This window comes from Plectropomus leopardus, chromosome 22, assembly GCF_008729295.1.
Source record: "Plectropomus leopardus isolate mb chromosome 22, YSFRI_Pleo_2.0, whole genome shotgun sequence".
Lineage (NCBI taxonomy): Eukaryota > Metazoa > Chordata > Actinopteri > Perciformes > Serranidae > Plectropomus > Plectropomus leopardus.
In genome coordinates this window covers 22,247,128-22,270,165 of record NC_056484.1, presented here as the reverse complement: position 1 = coordinate 22,270,165, position 23,038 = coordinate 22,247,128, and the positions used below count along the sequence as shown (strand labels likewise).

At 37.9% G+C, this 23,038-nt stretch overlaps 3 protein-coding genes across 6 annotated transcripts in view; 2 read left to right on the top strand and 1 right to left on the bottom strand.

Moving 5' to 3' along the window:
- tmem178b (transmembrane protein 178B) overlaps positions 1 to 6,378 on the bottom strand; it is a 142,050-nt gene extending 135,672 nt beyond the window's left edge. Inside the window, exons 1-2 of the mRNA XM_042511304.1 lie at positions 6,303 to 6,378; positions 5,463 to 6,130 (exon numbers count right to left, since the gene is read on the bottom strand). Of these exons, the coding sequence (XP_042367238.1) occupies positions 5,463 to 5,847 (385 nt within the window). The 5' untranslated portion in view covers positions 5,848 to 6,130; positions 6,303 to 6,378. The remainder of the gene's footprint in view (positions 1 to 5,462; positions 6,131 to 6,302) is intronic.
- A 7,797-nt stretch (positions 6,379 to 14,175) lies between these two features.
- On the top strand, positions 14,176 to 17,526 carry mrps33 (mitochondrial ribosomal protein S33). The gene is made up of 3 exons (XM_042511652.1): positions 14,176 to 14,304; positions 15,506 to 15,722; positions 17,093 to 17,526. The coding sequence occupies exons 2-3, from the start codon at positions 15,508 to 15,510 to the stop codon at positions 17,196 to 17,198; spliced, it is 321 nt and encodes a 106-aa protein (XP_042367586.1). The 5' UTR covers positions 14,176 to 14,304; positions 15,506 to 15,507; the 3' UTR covers positions 17,199 to 17,526.
- Positions 17,527 to 20,182: 2,656 nt separating this feature from the next.
- braf (B-Raf proto-oncogene, serine/threonine kinase) overlaps positions 20,183 to 23,038 on the top strand; it is a 28,237-nt gene continuing 25,381 nt past the window's right edge. For all 4 annotated transcript variants that reach the window (XM_042511095.1, XM_042511093.1, XM_042511094.1 and 1 more), the window contains exon 1: positions 20,183 to 20,339. In XM_042511095.1, coding sequence (XP_042367029.1) covers positions 20,184 to 20,339 — 156 coding nt within the window. In that variant the 5' untranslated portion in view covers position 20,183. The remainder of the gene's footprint in view (positions 20,340 to 23,038) is intronic.

Genomic DNA, 23,038 nt, shown 5'->3' with positions numbered 1-23,038 from the left:
AAGTGCTTTTAGTTTATGATTCACTCCTGACATATAACAACAATTAGCATGTTTATATAAAAACAACATTCAAATGGACAGGAAATTACTCATCGGGGCTTTTATATGGGGCTAATAATTGCATGAATGTTTCCTGTCATTTCACTTAAGAATACACAGGAGAATGTGGAGTCATTATGAAACAGCGTGAGGTCAGTTATTAGATGAAAATATGGAAATCATTCAGGATGTATACCTGTGATTTGACTGTGAAGATTAAAATAGAATAAAAGTGAAACAGCATATGGAGGGAAGGTTTTATAGTGCTTTGCTCTGACATATGACCCTGCAGAATATAAAAAATCTGAATTATGCTCTTTCTACTGCATATGTTAACAGCAGACAGGGCACAGAGCCTCATATTATTTGTCCGTGAAGGCTACTGTAAATTCAGAGTAGTGATGTGCTATCAAATGCTTAGATAGTATGAATACATTGACTAACTGGATTTACAATAAACATGACCTGTCAACTTACAGGGCTGTAACCAGGGTTTTAGAAATTCTAAGGTCTCCAGCCTAAGGTCCCCCAGTGGCCCCCCCCCCTAACCAGACACAAAAGCAACATCTCTACAATTATTTCAATTTTAAGATTTTTTTATTAAGTTGCAGTAGAAGAAGCAACAGTGGCAGTCATGGCAGAAGTAGGCCATAGTAGGAGTAGCAATAGCAGTTGTTGCATCAGAAGTAACTTGCAGAACTAGCAAAATTAGGCTGGTAGAGTTGTTAACGGTAAATGTAGCAACAGCAGCAGGAAAGTAGTAGCATCAACAGAAAATGCAGCAGCAGCCATGGTGGTAATGGCAGAATTAGTTGTGACAATAGCAGTATAAGTAGTATTAACAACTAGTAGTAGCAGTAGGGAATGGAAATGTGTTATCTTCAACATCAAGTTGGCCATCTACTGGCTTTTTACTGTAAAAGAACTGCACAACTAACAAAAAACTCTACTCAATGAATCAGATCCAAAACACCAAACATGCAAGTATTATAAATGTTTGTTTGCCACAGAGTATATTTTCTGCTGTAATCCAAAATCCACTGGAAAAATCCTGTGGGCTTTTTTTAATGAGGGAGCCAGGGCAACGCAAGCTTCCGTGTCAGCCCGAAGAAAAACATCAGCATTAGCAACTGTAGTAGTAGCAACTGTAGCAGGGTCAGTGTTAGTACCAATAGTAGCATAAGCGTCAGCAGTAGTGGAGGAGCTGTAGCAGTAGGAATAAGCAGCAGTGGTTGCTTTAGTTATAGTAGCAGCAGTGTTACTAGTAGTTGTTGGTGAGTGTGGTGGTTGGCTGCTGGACCGCACTATATCACTATCCAGTGGCTGAAAGTGAGCTTTAAGAGCAAGTGGATCCCATTATTGCACGTGTAGAACACACGGAGATAAACTGTGTTAATCTGCACAGTTGTGTCCTTATTGACCCATCAATGTGAAGTTATTGTGGAATGCATCACGGCGACAAACCGCGGTGTACTTTTCCATGCTGATGGAGCAGAGAGCTGGAATGGATCAGAGCCCTCTATGGAGGCATTCATCTGATCACTGAGCACACTGACTGTGGGCTGCCCATTACTGCAGATGGTAGGCCATCAAGGCCATTGAGGCATCCTCAAAGGAAGGCACAGCTGCAGCACACACACACACACACACACACACGCATACACACACACACACACACACACACACACACACACACACACACACACACACACACACACAGCATTCAGAGAGTACACACACCCTCTCCTCTTCCAGCTTGGACTCAGACCAGTGGCCTCCATCAGAAACATCAGCCTCCCTGTCTCTTTAACACACAACATCCCTGTGTAGTGTCACCTGAAGTAGGCGCTTGTGTTTGATATGCCCGAAGCTGATTTTATCATTCATTTTGATTTTGAGTTGCAATAATATTCCATCATGTTTCATGGAAATGTTGGCAACAACTTGATTAAATGTTCACTGTATTCTAGAAGATGTTCAAAACCAATGACGTTGTTTTGTCTATATCCTGCTAATATTGTTCGACAATCAGCCAAAACATTAAAACCGGACTGCTATATAAGCCAGAAGATATATCTGCCAATATCAAACTACAAGGATATGTCAGTATCAATGTATATCAGTATGTCAGCCAAAAAGCAACAAAAGAGCAACAGCAGTGTCTCTTTCCAGAAATCAAGACCCAAGTACGTTGGATAATCCACAGACCTTCTTGTGAGCAGTTTCACGTAGAAAGTATTTTCTTTCAACCAAACTACACCTGCCAACTGTATAACTGCGCAGAAGGAAGCGTGCATCTACTAATGGACAAGAGGGCATGTGTTCGAGACAGCTTGAGATGTACATTAATAGTGTCATCCTCTGCTGAGCTGTAACATTAGCTAACTCAGTGGGGCAAGGTGAACTAGCAGTAGATGCACGCCTCCTTCTGTACTTGGATACAGTTGGCGGCTAGACAGAAAATAGTTCCTATATAAAATTGCTCACAACAAGGTCTGTGGATTATCTTGAATAACAAGATCATGATTTCTGAAAAGAAATATTTCTGTTAAGGTTAAAGGTTAAGGTTATATGGTGCTTTGAGCACCACAAGCCAAGTGCCATTTACTTTCATTATACTGGAGAAAAGGCAGACATATATCGATATCTCCAACTCTCTGCAACTCACATCAAAACTATCTAGACTGAAAAACAGCACTACAGGTAAGATGAAAAATATGCACTTTTGACATTGAGGTGAACCATCCCTTTAAACATAATTTCTTTGATTTCATGATGTCTTTAAATGAAGACTATACACGCAGAGTGTGGAAAGAATAGGAGCTCATTTTTGCATTTTAGCAGGTGCATCCAGCCATGCACATTAGGCCTATATACCAGATGCAAACCTAAGTGATGGGTCCCTGGAAAGTGAGTAAAGGCTTCCTCTGTGGAACAAAGCAATAAATGAGCCCTAGATGGAAGATATAAGAGCTCAAAGAAAAAGCTCTGAGTGCCCCCCTCTACCTCTTCCTGTCTCATGCTGAGTGCTTACACTGTAAAATCTGACAAGTTGATCTTAAAATAATCTTGGAAACCGGTTACATTTACTTTGTATCAAATTGTTAAGTTCAATAAAAAATTCAGCTGCATTTACTTAATTTTGTAATGTTGTTGCTAGTTAAAAATGACAAGTGGAATTATGTTGTGTTGTCTAAGTGTTAGCAACTTCAGTAAACCAAGTCAGTTTGACTTAACTGACCTAACTTAATCATGACAAGTTAGTCTGACTTAACTTAATCATGACAAGTTAGTCTGACTTAACTTGATCAACTTGATCATGACAAGTTAGACTGAAGTACGTGTAAACAATGTTTACTCAAGTTGCTGAAACGTAAAAAGTCTGATTTAATTAAACGTCTTGTTTTTTAGTTGTAAAAACTTCACAAAATTGAGTAAATATAAATACATTTGAGGTAAACTTAAAAAATAGATATGAAGCCAACATAAATGAGCCTGCGCCCCGCCCCATCCTTTGTTTACATCCACCATCCATCACACAGGTGTCATAAACCAAGAGCACAATTTGCTGCAGACATATACAGTTTTACTGTAATGCTGCTACTCCAATAAGTAGGAACTGATTTTTTTTTCATGTTTAGCTGAAGCCGCTACACTTCTTTAAGTGGAATTTAAACATTTTTGTTCATTTTGAGTGATCTTATTTTACTACATATCTGTTATGAGCTGATTGTGACCGATTTCTATTTGTTGTGAGAATGTTAAAGTTAATTCAGAACACTACTCTGAAGTGGAATTGTGATTATATTACTCATTTATAGTGTTCTGTACCTTTATTATAATGTTACACTAAGTGGATTTGAGAGCAATCTCTGAAGACATATATAGGTTGTTTGCTTGGTTATTTGATTTTTTTTCTTTTAAATGCTGCACGTGGCAGTGTGATATGGGCCATATACAAATATTTCTAGTCTGTTTACTTTGTTATTTTGTAAATAAATAAATAAATAAAAACGAAAAACCCTTAGGAACTGTTTGGATGCAGACGTTTTTCTTGTATTGCATTGCAGAGCTATTAAACTGTCAAGCATATACACTGGATTGATTTTAATAACTTAATAACCCCTTTGAAGTGTGCATTGTGTAGCTGTATCTGGACTCTGCATTGGCAGACACTCAATATCAAATGACTTGCACTGGATCAGGGGCAAAAAAACTTGATCCCTTATAGTTATATTTACTCCAATTTTCAAGGCAACTGGTTTCCTAGATTTTTGTAAAAGAAAATTAACTTGTCAGATTTTCTAATGCACTGACAAGCCCATGAAATAATGTCATAATTTGCAGCAGTCAGGCATTCACCACTCCAACTTCTATTGTTTGAAAGGGTTTTTGGTTAGAGGCCTTAATAGTTAATTCCACGTTTTTTTTCTACAGCTTAAAACATGTCAGTAAATAACCCACTGTGAACTATGAAGCTTTTGTGTGTCTTAAAAACGAGCTGCTGCTAACAAGTGGCCAAATGAGACTACAGAACGACATCACACCAAACTGTGCCGAAGGCGGCTTTACAGCCTCGAAGTGGTGGCAACGCGACCGTAGTGTAGTTTGTTATATTTTTCTTCTCTGCTGATTACTTTTAAGCTCCAAAAATCCTTAAAGTGTGTTAATTTGTGTTAGCAAAACATGCATATTATATCATAAACGTTTGTTTGTCACGAAGCTTATTTTCTGCAATAATCCAAAATCCAATGGGAAGATCCCATGGGCTTTTTGACGAGGGAACCAGGGCAACGCTAGCTTTTGAGTTGGCCTACAAAAAAACGTCATCACTGGGGCACTCTATAATAAGCACTGGTTTATTGAAGTTGCTAAAACTTAGAAAGATTGATTTAATCAAAGTTGTCATTTTAAAGTTGCAACAACTCTGCAAAATTAAATAAAATATAACTAAATGTTGAGTAAACTTAGAGTAAACATAAACTAAGAGTAATCGTTACATTTACTTGCATTTTTCAAGGCAATCATTTTTAATAGATCTTTTCTGAAGTAAAATCAACTTGTGAGATTTTACAGTGTACTGACAAGCCCATGAAATGATTATGTCATTATTTGCAGCTGCAGGGTCAGCCGAGCACCACTCAAACTACCATCTCAGACCTGAGAACAGCGCAGGGACAGCACGCACGTACTGCTGTTCGGCGTCATAATTAACATGCGCCCCTGTTCTGCAAAATAGCATGACAACAAGCAGTCTGTAGCCACAGGCCGTTGGATCTGCTTCCAAAAACGCGAGAAAAATAGCTCGATGCCCTTGTTCGCCCTTTTAGTCAAATGCACAATCACCACAAAGCAAGTTGAATTTGGATAAATGTCACATGCATGCAACTTTAGCCTCCTTTAGGTGTGGATTTCATTCTTACCTTTCCGGATGAGGTCCTCGATTTCTTGATCGAAGCCCAGCCGATGGCATTTCCTCCACAGCCCCATGTTGGTGGAGTTATACTGCCTGCTGCACTCATCCGCGGCGCTCATGGCGAACAGCTGCCGCCGGTTCCGGGCCAGAAGCAGCTTCTCCTCCCAGCGGGGCGCGCTGCTGCTCCGGCTGGCCCGCAGCGGCAGGCTGTTGTTGGGGATGTAGATGAAGCCCGGGTCCTTGCGGCGGCTGGAGAAGCTTCGGCAGCGCTCCCTGTACCTCCTGGCGTCGGTCTCGTACCAGTGGTCGGAGCACATCGCCACGGCCAGCATGCCCAGGGCGCAGAGAGAAAGAGAGAGCCCGGCGTAGAGCAGTAACTTCCCGGCGGCCATGCTCGCTGCTTATCAAAGCCGCATCCGCACCTCGACAGACGGACAGCTCCTCTGCGGCTTCCCCCCTCCGCGAGTTCAGCTCACATCACCTCTGGAGAGCACCATCAGGAGCATTATTATAGAAGTGGTTGTTGTGCGCAAAAAGAAGGATTTCCAGTTGCACAGATCACAAAATTAAAATGTTAAATCCTTGTATTCCAGAGTGTTTTCCTCCTCGGCGTTGCAGCAGTACGGCGGAGGATGCTTATCTCATCTCAGGCGCCGATCCTCAGCATCCATCCGTCTGAGCAGGGCGACACCAACATGCACATCAGCACAGCATTCTTTAGTCATGCACATGCTACATTGTACATCACCGCTGCACTAAAGCATGGACAAAGAAGGCAGCGGAAACAGCTGCAAAGATTAGTTCACTTAGCCTGTTTGCACCAAAAAAGCGACTTAAATGGGTTTACCTGATGTGTCCGAGCAGAGTCCGTGCAGCCCGCAGTCAAGCAGCAGCAGAGGACGGAGGGATCAGCCACAGTCAGCATCCCCAGCACGTTTGATAGGATGACGGCAGCTGCTACAGAGCAGGCCTGATCCTGGACCAATCACCAGCAGCCTGTCTGACCGGGGGGAGCAGCGTGTTAGCTTGCAGGCTACATGAGATTTGAATGAACAAACATAAAGTAATCCCGCTTCTGTTACTACTTCTACTGTGTATGACCTTTGCAACTGCCATTTTTTTTGCATGCACTCAAATCCTGTGCGTTCCTAAGGCCTGCCAGGGGTGTAGATTTCCAGGGGGTCACAGGGGGACACATCCCCACCAATATTTAGAAAATGTGCATTTGCCCCCACCCAAAAAAAAGTTTTTAAAAAAATCCAGAGTTGCACATGATTGTTTTGTTGTTGTTGTTTTTGATAGAATAGTGTACCCCAGTAATAAGTCCTAAAACCCGGAAATGACTGTTTTATAGCACCTTCATTTGCCTCGTCTCGTTCCCTCAGACATTCACTTTTTGTTCTATGGCATAAATTACGTCAAATACTCCCCTCACAAACTTTACAGGTACATCTCAAAAATTTTGAATACCATGAAAAAGTTCATTTATCTGATTTATTTCATTCAAAATGGTTAGCTTTCATATACTGTAGACATGCATTTAAATAATTCAAGCCTTTTTTGTTTTAATTTTGATGATTACAGCTTATAGCTCATGAAAATCAGAGATCCAGTATTTCAAATTATTACAATAGGCTATTTCTTAAGAACATTCCAAAAATATTTACAGTACAGAAATGTTCAACTTCTGAAAAGTATGTTTATATACTCAATAAATGGTTTGGGCTCCTTAACTACCAAATTAATGCAGGTTACTTTGATAAGCAGCCTTCAGCTCGTCTGTATTTTTTTGGGTAGCATGTTTCTATCTAAAATTTTGAAGAATGTTTGTTTTTTGTTTGTTTGCTTTTGGCTGTAGGCTATAATTGTCAAAATCAAATTAGGGAAATACTTGAAACAAATATGTAATGAGTCTAGAATATATTACATTTTTACTTTTGTAAATAACTGATAAGAACATTTTTTTTTTTTTTACAATATTCTGTTTTTTTTATATGCACCTGTATAGCAATGTTAGCAGACCAGTCGTCGCATTAGCAGGATCAGTAATAGTATTAACAGTAGCAGAAGCAGTAATAGTACTAGTAGGCTAATAGAATCATCAGAAACAATAAAAGTAGCAACTTTTTTGGGACTTTTCAGACCCCCGTGGCGACTTAATCAGTAAAAAGCGACCAGCTGCAAATCTAGCGACTTTTTCTGGTCATTTGGGGAATGATTGTGTTGACAATGCTCTGAAAAAAGCATCTAACATATCCCGCTCTGCCGTTCACGTTACAGCTGCGCTCACGAGAGCCGAGTACAGCTAGGTCGGCTGCTGTCTCCTCCTCCTCATCACTCATGCGGTCAGTCTGACCAGCAGCGCCTCAGGCCCAACCTGCAGTGGACTCTGTGACCACCCTGAGAGCTGTCGGCCCTGCAGATAAATCACACGTGTGCAGCTTACGACCAATCACAGATGATGATTTTGTATAGTTGCAGCAGAGACGTTACGTTTTTGTTTAAATATTCACTCTTTTTTAGTTTCACCTCCCAAAATCCCTCACATGGTTCACTCTGTCTCAGTCAGTGTCACTCAGTCACCTTCTTGACCTTGTTCCTCTGGCCAAATATAAGCTACAAGACCACGTTTTTGTTTTGCTCTACATTCATTAGGTCACTAAAAAAGAAAAGAAAAAAGCTAACATTATAGTTATATGGCAACAAAAACAAACTTGTAAATACATAAATAGTAAGTTTGTAAACTACCTGGTCAGCCTTTTCTATTCATTTTGCCTCTCTCAGAATTTCTTATCATGCACATTAGTTGATTACGTCATCTAGCTACTTTTGGGAGAGCCAAAGGAATTAGTAAAACCCAGAACTGAGTTAGCATGTTTGCTCTTCCAGATCCTTTGTCTCAAAGTCAATGGGTTTTTGGCCTGAAATAAGGTCCGTGGTTGACACTAGCTGAAAAGGCATTCACATTTTGTTCTATGTCAAATACCCTACTCACAAACTTTGAAGTTTTTATGTGAGTTAAAAAAGACAGTTGCTAACAAGTGGCTAAATGACCTATCGCTAACCCCCGCCGCCTTAGGGCTCTCGCACTCAGTCGGTGCGCTGCCAGAACTAACAATGGTAGCTGTCAGTGTCCAAGACAAAAGTTTTGGGGACAGAAATTCATTATTTCACACAGAAGCCATCAAAAGTGTCTTCACTATGCTGTGGTGTTAGCGTTAGCCAGCCTTTGCTTTCTTTGTAACGTTACAGCTAAGCTAACATTAACATTTTTCAGTTAGGTGGGCTTTAACTACGAACTTTTCCTACAGTTAACACTAATGTACGCTTATCAAAGAACAAATATACTAAGTTGAACAGATAACATGATGAGCTTAATATTATGAAACAAAAGGTGGCCATAACGTTAGCGGCTATTAGCTAACTTGAGCTAACGTTACCTAGCAGAGTTTGCTGCAAGGTGAAGTTACATGATGCTAACATAATGTATAAGGTTATATTTATTTTTGACTTTGCAGCAAAATTTGCTAACACTGTGTCGCTTACCTTAGAACAGATGTAGACATCTGAACTGACTGTGTGGTCTGCTACATAGCTGAATCCAAAGGAGACACTTAGCTCTGTTTATGTGAGGTTTAAGGAACGGGAGAAAATAGACTCCATTCTCTGGCCTTCCAGGATACTTCGTATCAGTGTTGCATTTACCCCATGCACATGATTTGACCACTTTTTAAATAATAACTACATACATTTAAATAAAACCACAGGAAAATCAAAATTTCGGATACTTTTCTGTGGAGGTCTTCGAGCAGGATGTCCAAGTGCATGGTGTAGCTGCACGAAATGTGATTGGCTCGTGGCATTCAAGCGGCTTAGCGATGTGTCAGTTGAATAAAATGAGTTAGAATATCAGCATATCAAATATCAGAAAAAAATCCAGTATTGTGCATCCCTAAAACTTATACAGGGACACAGATTGGTGCAGATAAAATCACCAGAATGCAGGACATTAATTGTTTGATGCACAAATATTTTTGCCAGAGGACCGCCAAATCCCATCCCAACATTATAGTCAATGCCAAATCACAGTGTCGAAATTGCAATGATGAAGCAGCACATGTGCTGATCTTTTAGAGAAGCCTTTAGGATCACTGAAGGTAAGAGCAAAAATATGTTTTTTAGATTTTAGGGTGAACTGTCCCTTTAAGTCTTTTCTTTCAGAAGGCCATTTATTGTGCAGGTACATTATACCAAATAAACTTGTGCACAGTCAGACTTCAATTCTGTGACTTCAATTATGAATACACCTAATATACAAATATTGGTTGTTGGGGTCAGTAGGGGCCCACTGGAAGAGTGCTGCCTCCAGTTTTCAGGGCTCTTTGCGGAAGACTGATACTGTTAATATGTTTTATTTTATAGTGTACACACCTACCCTTGATAATTTTCTACTTTACTATTACTATAATTACTATCATTTCTAAACCTTTTAGACTACCACACCATGTGCCACACAATAACCCTTTCAAACCTTGAGCAATATCACTTATCTTGTGATGCCTTTCTCATGTTACATATTTAAACCTTTGAACCCCGAGTAAATTCGTGGGATTCCTTTCAAAAACATGGGAAAAGAACAGTGAGCAACTTTGGTAAGAAATGTTCCAAAAACTGCAAGAAATTATTAGATTTACAAATTAAAAAAACAAAAAAGCTAGGGGAAAATGAAAATGAAAATGTGTAGGAAAAAAACAACATAATTATCATAATTACACATTTAAAATATGTTACAGAGTTATATAATATTATAAGGACTTTTCACCATGACTTGTTTGCCTTGTTTTATTACCTTTTATTTTATTTTATTTTATTTATTTTTAATTTTCAGGATTAATTTTCAAGTTTCTTGTATTTTTTTTTACTAATTTCTTGTTAAGTGTTGGGTCATTTCATTCACATTCACAGTTGCAATTCACATTCTTTTGTTGCTCACTGCCTTCTTCCCATGTTTTTGAAAGACATCAGTCTAATTTTCTTAGGTTTCAACGGGCTAATAAGCAAATTTAAAAAATCATTTATGGTATCATTATTAGGAATTCAGAACACTTGAAAAAAATCAGCTTATCCATCAGAACAGAGTGCAGTTTGATCACATTTGACTGACAGTGACTAAACAGCCCATCACCTGTCTGCAGTTTCTGATTCAAATTTTGCAAAACTCTCTTTCTGGTGTACGATATCATGGGGCATCATCTTTTTCTAACCGAGCCTCAGTCACTTCTAATTAGCAAGAATCACGCAGAAAAATAGAAATACAGAAATCTGTTCTGTTAATTAACCAAACGAGTTCTAACATTGAGAGAAAACTGTGCAGAGCTGATTGAGAAAATATGTTTTCAGGGCCTTTAAGGTTATTTCTAGTATTTTCCCACTTCATCCAATTATTTTTATCACACTGTAGATGCTTCTTTCCACTCTCATAATAATGCCTTTTACTCCTAGGGGTGAGAAAATAAAGATGCTGGGAAGCTGGAGGTAATGCTGTGATTTTACCTGTGGAAGAACAAAATCACTCCCTGTTTGCTCCTGTAATATTTATTCTGACTCCTGCTCCAGAAATTCAAATGGAATTTTAAAAAAAGGTACAATCCAACAATGCAATGTATCACATTTTATAATCACACTGCACTTTCAGTGATGACACAAAATCACCGTGATTCAGAATGTCAACATGTATTTTCAGCTCATTGTTTTGGTACAGCAGCCCATAACTTTACTTTTTGCAGTTCAGTGTCACAGTTTTCATCAACTTGCTTTCCAGCTGCAGCCGACAGCTGAGTATTAACCCACTGTGCACTGCCTGCTCCACACTGAACAGCAGACAGACACAAGGTGGGATTCAATCACAGATTTGTGCAAAACTTAAGCAATATTTTCTACATTTCAATAAAACACAATTGCGAGATGACTGCATTTCCATTGAGTGATATTATGTACTTTTGTATGGACGCTTTCTATGTAGCAGAACAAAACGTCTGAATATATTTAGCCTGTGTTAACCACAGACCTTATTTAAGGCATTTTACTGAAAATCCATTCAAAAAACCCAAAGACTTTAAGACGGGGGAACTGGATGTGCAAAAAAGCTAACAGACTTCTGCATGTAAGGACTTATTACCTCACCACTCTATAAAACCACAGAACTTCAGCATATGTGCGACTTTGTTTAAGGAGGATATGGGAAATTAAATTAGTGTTGTCTTCTCTTCTTGTTCCGCTGCCCCCGAGTGGCCAAAAAATAATTATGTCATTCCATAAATATATAAATCTGCTGTGCAGCTGAAGCTGTAAAAGGGTCCAGAAGAATCTGTGGCTGCACTTTTCTATTTCCTCTCATCTGGCTCCCTCTGCTGTTAATAAATTGTAAAGACACTAAATAGCCTGATTAACCCATTTAAAACCTGAGCATGATTTGACTTGATTTCTTTCAAAAACATGGGAGAAAGGGAAATGGGCAACTTAAGAAAATGACCAAAAATGAACAAAAAATTGACAAGAAAATGAACAGAAATGATCCAAAGAGGTAACATAACAAAATGGGAAATGACCTGTAATGTGCCAAAATATAATAAAAATAATTCATATAAAAATTACCATTTTTCCTTTAACCAAAATTTAAATATATAATCATAATATCTATGTTAAATTTTAATTATCCCATCTCCTCTCTATTACTATTACTTTTTTAAAAAAAAATACTATTCTACTATTTTTTCAATTTTTAATTCTATTTTTTTGCAATTTGCAGGACAATTCATGCCGTTACTGATTGCCTTTTTTCCATGTTCTTGAAAGAAATTAAACTAATTTTCACACATTTCGAAGGTTTAAATACCTGTGACAGGTGTCTGAATGCAGCACAAAACAAATCCTGGTTTCAAGGGGTTTATAAGCAGAGCAGGTGTTGACTGATAACCAAAACAAAACAATCTCCGCACATAACATCAACTTTGGCTTCACTGCACTGGCTTCTGTCTCTTTTAGAATCTATTTTAAAGTGCTTGTAACCCTTTGAAACATGAACAAATACATGGTGGAAAAGACAGTTAGTGATATTTTACTATTCTATTTCACTTACTTATTTTAATAATAATAATAATAATAATAATAATAATGATAACAACAACAACAACAATACTTATTATTATTGTCGTTATTATTATGATTATTATTATTATCATCATCATTTTTATTATTATTGCTATTATTTCTTCTAATTGAGTTATTTTGTGTGTGTTGTGGTTATGCATTGGCAGTTATATTTATATGTAAGTATCCACACATATATTGTATGTATGTCTTTATGTGTGTAAGTAGGTGTATGTATATGCAGAGGTTTTATTATTACTGCTTCTGGTTTTGGATTCTCATCTTGGACAGCACTTTGTGCTTTTGCTTGAAAAGTGCTCTCCAAATGAAGTTCCTCATTATTATTATTATTACTATTATTATTATTATTATTATTATTATTATTATTATCTAAATTAAATATAGTTTCTTTGTCATAATAAAATATTCAGTGTTCCTCCTATCAAATACATTAATTAACCCTTTGAAACGTGAGCAAATTGATATGATTTCTCTCAAAAACACAGCGAGAGGGCAACTTGATAAGACATAGCCTAAAATTTAGCAAGAACTAAGAAAAAAAAAGTACAAGATTATTGCCTGAAAATACGCTATTAAAAAAAAAGAAAAAGTTTTTTTCATTCATTTTCTAAAAACCTTCCCCTTTTAAAAAGTACTTTTCGGGTAATTTCAGGTAATCAGGTAATTACTTGCAGTTTGTGGGCCATTTCTTGCAATGTTGGTAGTTGACTTCCACAGACAACTTTTCTACCTTTGATATTTAAAAACTGAAAAGTTACCCTCACCAAAAAACTTTGTGGCGTCAACATAGTAGATGAGTGCAGGTCAACAAAGCAAACATTTTGATGTTTGACATGGCTGTACAGATAGAAAGAAGCTGCAGTGTGCTTTTAGAGAGCTCCTGCCATGACATGACTCTACTGATGTTACCAACACAACTTGGCCTCTGAGCGTAGCCTACAAACAAACAAACAACATGTAAACCTTATAGTGGAAGTAGAGTGACCAATTTCACTATAATACACTGTCCAAGAACAAAATTCATAAAACTAGTTTTGTCAGAAACTTTTTTTTTTTTTTTTTTTTTTTTATTGATTCATCTGCAACAGACGGGCTGGCCGTAAAGAGCAGGAGGGTGTGATGATGAATAAATGACCTCTATATTGAAATCTGGTGACATTGGAAATTGCTTTGAGCTATCTTACCCATTTTATTGTGGCCTCGTGTTAAGCGGGGAAGATGTCATCAAATAAACAGCCAAATAAACACAAACAAATAAACTTATAACAGCCGGCTGACAGCCGGAACTTTGTGGAAAACATGTCGAGCGCTCCGGAACTCTTAAAAGCGACGGACTTCCGGCAAGCGATTAATACAGAAAAAAGATACCTTAGACAATTTTTTTTAATGACAGGGGTTAATTAATAATTACAAAAATTATTAAATTTCTGTGTAATTTATAAACCAGTTATAGTATTAAAAATAAAATACCACTCCGCCGTGTAACAGGAAGTGAAAGCAACTGACCAATCAGCTTCACGGAAAATGTGTCATGCGCAGTAGAGATTGTGATGGCGGTGTGTGTGAAGGTTACTGTTAGTTAAAACGTTCTTACAGTTTAATTCATTTAACTAAAACAGCGTTTAAATCTCATTTAGAGGGTTTCAGTAAACAGCGGCGTGTGTTTCCTGCAGTCTCAGGTAAGACGCCATGTTGTTACTGTTTACACATGAAGGCTGGTTTACATCATGTGGTCGCGTGAGGGGTTCATCGAGGTTTAGGAGAATTAAAACCTCAAAGTCTGGCTTTAATATGACGACTGAAAAATTAAAAACACACATGTTCATATTTTCGACTCACAGGGTGAACACTACGTCAGCGTGAAAGTTGACAAATGGGGACAAGGGAAGCACAACATTGTTTTTTGTTCGTTTGTTTTGTTTTTAGCCGATATCCGGTATGCCGATATATAACAACTCATGAAGCTAATAACCGATGTCGTTATTGTCCACTTTGTTCCTCACCTAATTTTAGTGATCAAGTTTTTTCTGTTGTAAAATTAATATCATTTTGTGCATACTCTTATCGTGATGGCTCACCAGCAGATAGAGACATGAATGAAAAACAATGCTTTTCAATGTATATAGATTTGTACTTGTGCACTTCATCAGTTAAAAAAAATAAATAAATAAATAAAGAAAATATATATATATATGTATATGTATACACGCGCACACATGTGTACGGTATATCTATATATCTATCTATCTATCTATCTATCTATATATATATATATATATATATATATATATATATATATATATATATATATATGGTTGGTTTCTTTCAAAAACCAGGCAGCGAGCAAAAAGACATAACAAGAAAACTACTGGAAAAAGAAAAAAGTAAAGTAAAAAAAAACAAACATTTACAAAACAATAAAATAACCACAAGAAAGTGCCAACACATATCTTCTTTCTTATTTAAATTATTTTCTTAACCATAAGTTTAAATATATTATTAAGAGAATTGTAAATATAGCTTTCTGTACACTTTTCTCTCATTTGTATTATTTCCATGTCACTTTTTTTATTTTTTTTTTTTTTTATCATTATTTGATTTTATTTTTTTTTGCAGTTGGCGGCATATTTCTTGCAAAGTTGCTCATTATGTTTATCCTGTATTTTGAAAAAACATCAACCCAATTTTCTCAGTTTCAAAGGTTAAAATGCTTGTAAAAAGCACCTTAATGCAGCACAAGAAAACTGATGACGGTCCAGGTGTTAAAGGGTTAATATCGCAAACCCAAATTGTGATTGTTGTTGTTGTCAGTGTCCCACGCATGTGATAAATAGAGTTTATGTCTCAATTTTTCACTCCTCTCTGTGCTCTGTTCTGCAGTCATGGCCGGCCTGTCCAGCTACGCCATGCGCATGGCCAGACTGAGCGCACAGATTTTCGGGGACGTGGTGCGTCCGACAGACTCCAAGTCAATGAAGGTGGTCCAGCTGTTCAAGGAGACTCCACTGGCCAAGAGGAAGGAGGTGTATGACTGGTACCCACAGCACAAGATTTACTATGCCATGATGCAGAAGCTCCGCTTCATGGGACTCTTCAGGTACTGATGTGCCCAAACTATTGTATCTATCTATCGAGCAGTGCCGGGTGTGTTGTTTTTGTTTCGGCGCTTGTATATGAAGTTAGAGCGTGCACACTGCTCGCCCGAGCAGTGCTTGTCAGGCGCGTCTGAGCTGCGTCTCAGCTGCAGTGTTGACTCTATACCACTTTATACTGCAGTTTAAAGTCTCTCTCTGTCACAGAGATGAGGAAATACAAAGATGTTTGTTTTACCTCAACTTCCTTGCTTCCCTTTCAAAACAAAAGCTATCTGACTGTGTCTCTGTGGACAGAATGCCATCAGTTGCTGATACAATGCATTTTATTTTGAAACATTTACAGGATGGGGTTGTCAGCTGTGCAGGAGCTTGTATAACTTCATAAATGAGTGGGAATATGTGCTTATAAATAAAAAATACAGCACTCATATCAGCAGGCAGCGTATGCCTTAAGGCCCAGTTAAGGCTGGACTATTTTGATGCAGAAAGAATGTACTAGTTATAATTATTTCTGTTAGAGAAAAGTTATAGTGTTATTCAAATTGCACTAATTTTACTGTAAGATGTTTTGTTGGACTGCTAGATTTGAGGTTTGTTACTGTAACAAAGAGTAACTGTTTTTTTTGTTACTCCTCCTAAAAGTGACTTGAATTTTAGAATTTTACATTGTTTTTTATTTTGCTGTTGGATTGCTAAATGTAGATTGCACTACATTCCTTTTACTTGAGTGGAACAAGCTCTTGCATTAATTTTATTTTGGAGAGACTTTATATCAGACTGTAAAACACAGATTACCAGTTAAGACTGGGCTATTTTTTTTGTTGGGGAATAATGCCCTGCAGTGTATGACAAGTTTTAAAATGTTATTTTCAGTAAACGGGACCAAACAGACAAGACAGAGGCAGATAGATTCAGCTGTTGAGGGTTAAATTTTCTTTTGTCAATGGAAATATATATGGATGAGATATGACTGTGTATATACTGTTAATATTTTGTCATAATATTTATTATTATTTGTTATTATACTTTGAACAAAATGAAATAAAAAATTGATGACCCAAAAAAAAAAGATCAGATTTTACAGATTAATAAGTTTCAGGCTTTCAAAAGTAAAATTAAAAGAAACTTATTCTATTACAACGATGTATTTTGCCCTTTTGAGCTGCTGGAAGCATTTTAATGTGAAACATCTCTGCAGGAAGTCTAGGGTTTCATTAGCAGTGGCTTAAGGATGAATTCAAAAAAAAAACAAAAATGTAGAATTCATTTTTAAATAAAAGTGGTATTTTAGTGAAAAAGACAAAATTGGAGCTTTGTGTGGACTCAGTAACGGCATTAAAGTTTGAATAAAATATTTTCCCTTCTGTTTCAGAGACGAGCATGAAGACTTTAAGGATGAGATGAGTCGGCTGAGGAGGCTGAGAGGGAAAGGGAAACCAAAGAAAGGAGAGGGGAAGAGAGCCACCAAGAAGAAATGAGTTGCTTTGTGTTTCTTTTTCTGGACTGTGCGCACCATCACTGACTGCTGATACTGGGACAGTTCTGGCTTAGCCACGACCGTCCTGCTGCTTCATCAGAGGATTTTCTTTGTTGGCAGCAATATTACCTTCATCAGCATCACACATGAAACGTCCTGAGTTGGGTGTATTGATGTGAATTCCTTTTTTTTGAGGGAATGTTGTTCAATCTCTTGTTTTTAAGTTACAGAATGTGAAACTGTACAGAGTCCATACAGCACGTCAAATACTATGTAATATAATTTCTTTTCAATACTCATGGCTAAATAAAAAATGTTGGTCTATGGCAGGTGTACTGCGCCTCATGTCAACTCTGCGAGTGTCCGCTGGTTTCGGTTTAACTCTTTAAAACCTGGATTGTATCAGTTTTGCTGTGCTGCTTTCAGACACCTTTCACAAGCATGTAAACATCTGGAATCAAGACAGATTGGTTTCATTTCTTTTAAAAACGTGAAAAAGGCAATAATCAACTTGCTAAGAAATGTCCAGCAAACAAAAAAAAAAAAGAAAAGAAAAAAGTGTTAAATTAGCTGTGGAGAAATTATTAGGAAAAATAGGGAGGGAAAATTCCCAGAAAAAAATCATATTTATAATTCCTACAATTGCATATTTAAATTTGTGTAAAACATATGGACAGATAGATAGAGAGATTGATAGAGATGTATCTTAATTGGCACTTTCTTAAATCTTCTTTTTTTGTTGCTTTTTTTTTAAATTAATTTTTTTTTCTTTTTAAAAAAAATTTCTTTGTAACCTTTTCTTGCTGATGTTTGGGCCATTTTTTGTTGCTTCATCATTCTGTGATTTTGAAAGACACCAAGCCAATTTTGCTCAGCTTTCAAAGGGTTAACCTGAATTGTGGAAAAAATAATTTGGAGAGCCAACATATTCAGAATATTCAAAGTAAACCTAAAATGAGGAATGCCACATTGCTTTTTCTTCCTGCTATCCAGAAACGCTGCAGTTTAAAACAAAAACACAGTGCACACGTGTTGGTAATGACTTGTATATTTCATATGGTTTTATCAAACTTTGTTAAAAAAATAGACTTTTGGTGGTCAATTTCACAGCTTACAGTGTGAATAAAAGCTTGGATGAACAACTGCTCTAGGCCCCCGACAGGCCTCAGAGGTCACACTACCTGTCGAGCACATTCTTGTGATTAATTTCTCATAAATTTGTCATATATATATATATATATATATATATAGATATATATATATCACCACTACACTACAATAAAAACCAAGAAGAGCCCTGCATTATCAGCTGGTGTCTAGGTCCTGTCTCATGCATTGATGGTTAAAATAATAGTTTCAATCATATCTATTGTCATAAAATTGGCAGAATGAAATTATAAGTGATAAAGCACCATCTCCACCTACAGGAGGGTTGGAGACTCGCAGCCTGCAGGATGGAATCAATGCTTCCCTAATCTCTGCAAAGCTTGTTGTGTGGCTTTGCGTACTCCTCACTGCCTTCATCCTCACCCAATATAATATTTGCCAGTACTAGGGAGATATGTTTTTTTTTTTTTTTTAATTACAGATAAGCTTCACTGTTTTCTTAGTAATAAGCAGAAACCTGTGTAAACTGTGTAAAGCAGGACCCCCTCCCTATGTAGTCAAATGGTTCATTCTAAGGTAACGGAAACTAATTTATTTATTTATTTTTAGGTAATTATACACTAATGAAATCATAGTCTTGAATATTACGTCTTCGTTGGCCACAAACCCTACGCACTGGAGCTTTTTATTTTTGGATAACCTTTGGCTAAGGGACTGTTTGTTATTTGTGGGAATGGTGCAAAATGGGTAAGGCAATTTAAATTATTTTTGAGCATCAGGAAGAGTTTTACATTTGATTTTAATTTAGCTTAGGGGAGGGACATTCAACTTAAAAATGTTGTGCTTTGTGTTTATTTTAAGTCAATCAAGTCAAGTCAAATGTATTTGTAAAGCCCATTATCACACATCACAGTGTGCCTCAGAGTGCTTTATAGCATACGACATCCCTCTGACCTTTGACCCCCACATCAACTAAGGAAAAAAACTCCCCCCCAAAAAAACTGTAACTGGGGGAAAAATGGAAGAAACCTCAGGACAGAGCGACTGAAGAGAGATCCCTCTTCCAGGACGGACAGACGTGCAATAGATGGTAAATAATAATTTTAAATCCTGCAATGTTTAAAAGGCACGTTTACTTTAAATAGATACAAATTCACACCATTTACTCTAGGCAGAAACTGTAGAATAGACATTGCTTATTTAAAACTAGTTAATGGGTTACTCTCCACCACTGATAAAACTAATAATGACAATAATAATAATGTCAGTATAATTACTGCTATAAATAAGTGTGTGCCTTCTTAACAGTAGTTATAGTGTGCCATGCAGTCCACACAGCTTGGCTGGGAGCCTCGTCCTGTCTCTGTCCTTCACTCCCGCGCCACCCCCTCATCAATAACGAACAGTCCCTAATGATTAAAAAAATGAATTAATTTGCCAATTGCATGTAACTAATTACTCCCTACCACTGATAATGTAATAATAATAATAATAATAATAATAATAATAATAATAATAATAATAATAATAATAATAATAATAATTTACCGGTACATTAATAATTTACATACATAACAATAATAATAATAATAATAATAATAATGATGTGTTACTGGTACAATTAACACATTATTATTATTATTATTATTATTATTATTATTATTATTATTATTATTATTATTATTATTATTATTGTTACTGGTAAGTATTTTTGTGCCGTGTTAACAGTAGTAATAGCGTGCTTGTGTGCCAGTCCACAGCTTGGTCGCGAGCCCCGTCCTGTGTCTCTGTGTCTCTCTGTCTCTGTCTCCCCCTCCTGTCCTCAGCACCAGCCTGCGTTTCCCTCTATTATTTTCCACTCAGTTTCTCGCAGTTTAAAATGGCGGCGTTGAGCAGCGCCGAGTCCCCACCGCCCGTCTTTAACGGAGACACCGTGGAGCGGGAGCCGGGCAGGGAGCGGGGCCTGGAGGAGCTGGGAGCCGGCCTGGACTCCTCCTGCACGTCGGGGATCCCCGGAGGTCCGCAGGATGAGGAGGTAAGCGGCACGGCGGCGGGGGGGCAGCGGGCTGGGAGCTCGCGCAGGGGACACGGGCTCGGAGCGGAGGTAATTGGATGTAAATGTTCAGGAAACACCGGCTGGGAGACGGGTCGCGGGGGATGCGGTGCAGGGGGCGAGACGGCGGACGGTGCGGGAGGTTTGGTGCTAACGGCGGGCTGTCCGCGAGCCGCTTCTTCCGCCGGACGGGAAAAATGCGACAGATGAAGGCGAGCAGGAGGGGAAGGTTTTATTCGGCGGAGCCTGTGTTTATTTCGGGCCTGCTCTGTTCCATTTGCTCCTGGCTTCGTCTTCCAGGCTCACTGCAGCTGTAGCCTGGTGCGCCAACACAGCACACACACACACCGCTGTTGACGCAACAAACACACGCAATTACAGCGCTTTTCGAACGCACAACAGCGGATTGTAATGCGGCCAAAGTTTCATTTTCACCAATCCGCTGATACCTCAAAGGGATGAGGATGATGATGAGGAGGAGGAGGATGGTGGTGGTGGTGATGATGGTGATGATGGAGGTGGAGGCTAACTCAAGTCGTGCTTGTGTTTTTTTTTCTTCTTCTTTTTTTTTTTTTTTTTTTTGAGGTGTGATTGAGCTACACTTTTATTTAGATTACAGGCTTTACAATCACCGCCCCCACGTCCACACACACACACACACACACACACACACACACACACACACTCACACACTCACACTCACACACTCACACACTCACACTGAAGCATCAGTCAGGCTGTGACCTCATCATTTAATACACAGTGACCATGTATCCGAGCCTGGAAATCTGTCTCCAGTCTGCAGGTCAGAGGCCTCACTGCTACATCACATTCATTTTTTTAAGTTTTTCATCCACAATATCACTATAAATATATCATTCAAACACAGGCGATGGTGTTCCAAACATAAAATGACATATGTCCCATTCTGTGACCTGTCCCTTTCACTTATGTGGCCCCCGGCCTCGTTTTTAGGCTCCTGTATTTCTCATGTCCTTATTAGTTTTCTTGCGGACATGTCACTTTGACAGTGGCATAGTTTAATAGTCTATTTTCGGGAGCATGAGAGCTCCAGAGGGATAATATAGACGTGCTAGTATACTGTGATTTTATTATGGCATATCCATAGAGTTGGAGGACAAAAGTCAGATTAGGGGTTGCCAAATATTTTTTTCAGGGCCGATATCAATACCGCTTATTAGTAGTCAATGAGATCGCTAAATTAAAATAAAAAAAAAGAAAATCTTTCTGTCAATATTTAGGATTTGGAGTATAACAAACTGTGACACAAAACTTTATTTAAATGCCTTAAGCAAATGTTTCAACTGAAACTGAAACATTCAGCATCATATACAGCAAGTTCCCAGCAACTTTTTTATAGTCAAGTAAAATTTAAATCAAAAATGAGAAAATAAAAAGAGCTCCCTGAAGTTTCTCCCACTTTCTTTACACTTAATAATGTATTCATTTAAAAAAAAAAATGAATTGAAATTTTTTTTAATGTATCAAATTTTATTGAATGTTTTTCAGATAATCTGCAAGATTTCCACTATCGACCATAATAATGTCCAGGCCAATAATCTGTTGATCTCTATAAAAAAAAAATTGTTTATGTCTGTGTTGTAGAGGTTGATGTGTTCTTTAATCCCAAGTATGGGCCGAGCTCCAAAAACTGTTCTTGCAAAACAGCCACTTCTGCTTGGAGAGCCATCTTACCTGGTCAACCACCACATTTACCTTCAGCCGACAGTTTGTGGTGTCCAAGTCCGACTTGAGGCGAGTTTGAACCCATCAGTTGTCAGTCTCAACAAGATGATGAGAAGCTTCTGGGAGCAGCAGACAGTACCTGAGTGGTGGTGGTGTAGCCCCCCAATGTCTGGGCCCAAACTTCCTCTTTTGTGCTCTAGTCATTTTAGCTTATCTCTATAAACTGATATTTGTTTATTAGAGATGTCAATGATCAACTGTTATTCAGTTAACTTGCATATGTATGTAGAGTCTGTAGACAACTGGACAAGATTTTGGCATCGGAAGCATTCTGGTTTCTGTTTGAAGTCTGAGTAGTATTGAGTGGTAGAGACGTTACGCACTGGCAGATGTACCATCACAACCCATCAACTATCATTTGATGACCATTTAGCTTTTTTTAAAAAAAAAGTTTAATTGATCTGAATTCATATGCAGTAGGGGTTTCCTTTAAGGTTTCTTTTTTCTTTACATAGAGCATAAACCCATCAAAAACTGGATAGTTAGAGGTTAAGAAAAATAAGAGGCATTTCCTTTTCCTTTAAACCTGAGGTAACCCTGATGACATCACTGTGACATAATCAGGGTTATTTTCTCAGACTTGTCAAAGCCCCAACAGAGCTGAGAGATGACTGTTTTTACAGTAACGCAATGTTAAGGAGTAAACTTGTGTAAGTGTGAAATGGTTGGGCTTCCCTATTGATTTACTTTTCACTCACTAATGCATAAAATAGATATTATAACACTCTATTGGTACCATGTCTGCACATCAAGAGTGTAACCTCATACAGATGTTGTAATTTTGAGTTTTCAGAGGGGTCCAGTGCACCATGTCTTCTCTTTTAGGAAGAACCTATGATTAGACTAGAAATCAGTAAACTTAAGTTATTAAATCAAACCATAGCTTCAGCTGTTTTCAGTCTATTATCGATAGT

Bases quoted from the DNA above. Each gene is read 5' to 3' on its own strand.
- mrps33 (XM_042511652.1), top strand. From the start codon at position 15,508: ATGGCCGGCCTGTCCAGCTACGCCATGCGCATGGCCAGACTGAGCGCA. The intron at 15,723-17,092 runs GTACTGATGTGC...CTTCTGTTTCAG, and splicing joins CGCTTCATGGGACTCTTCAG to AGACGAGCATGAAGACTTTA.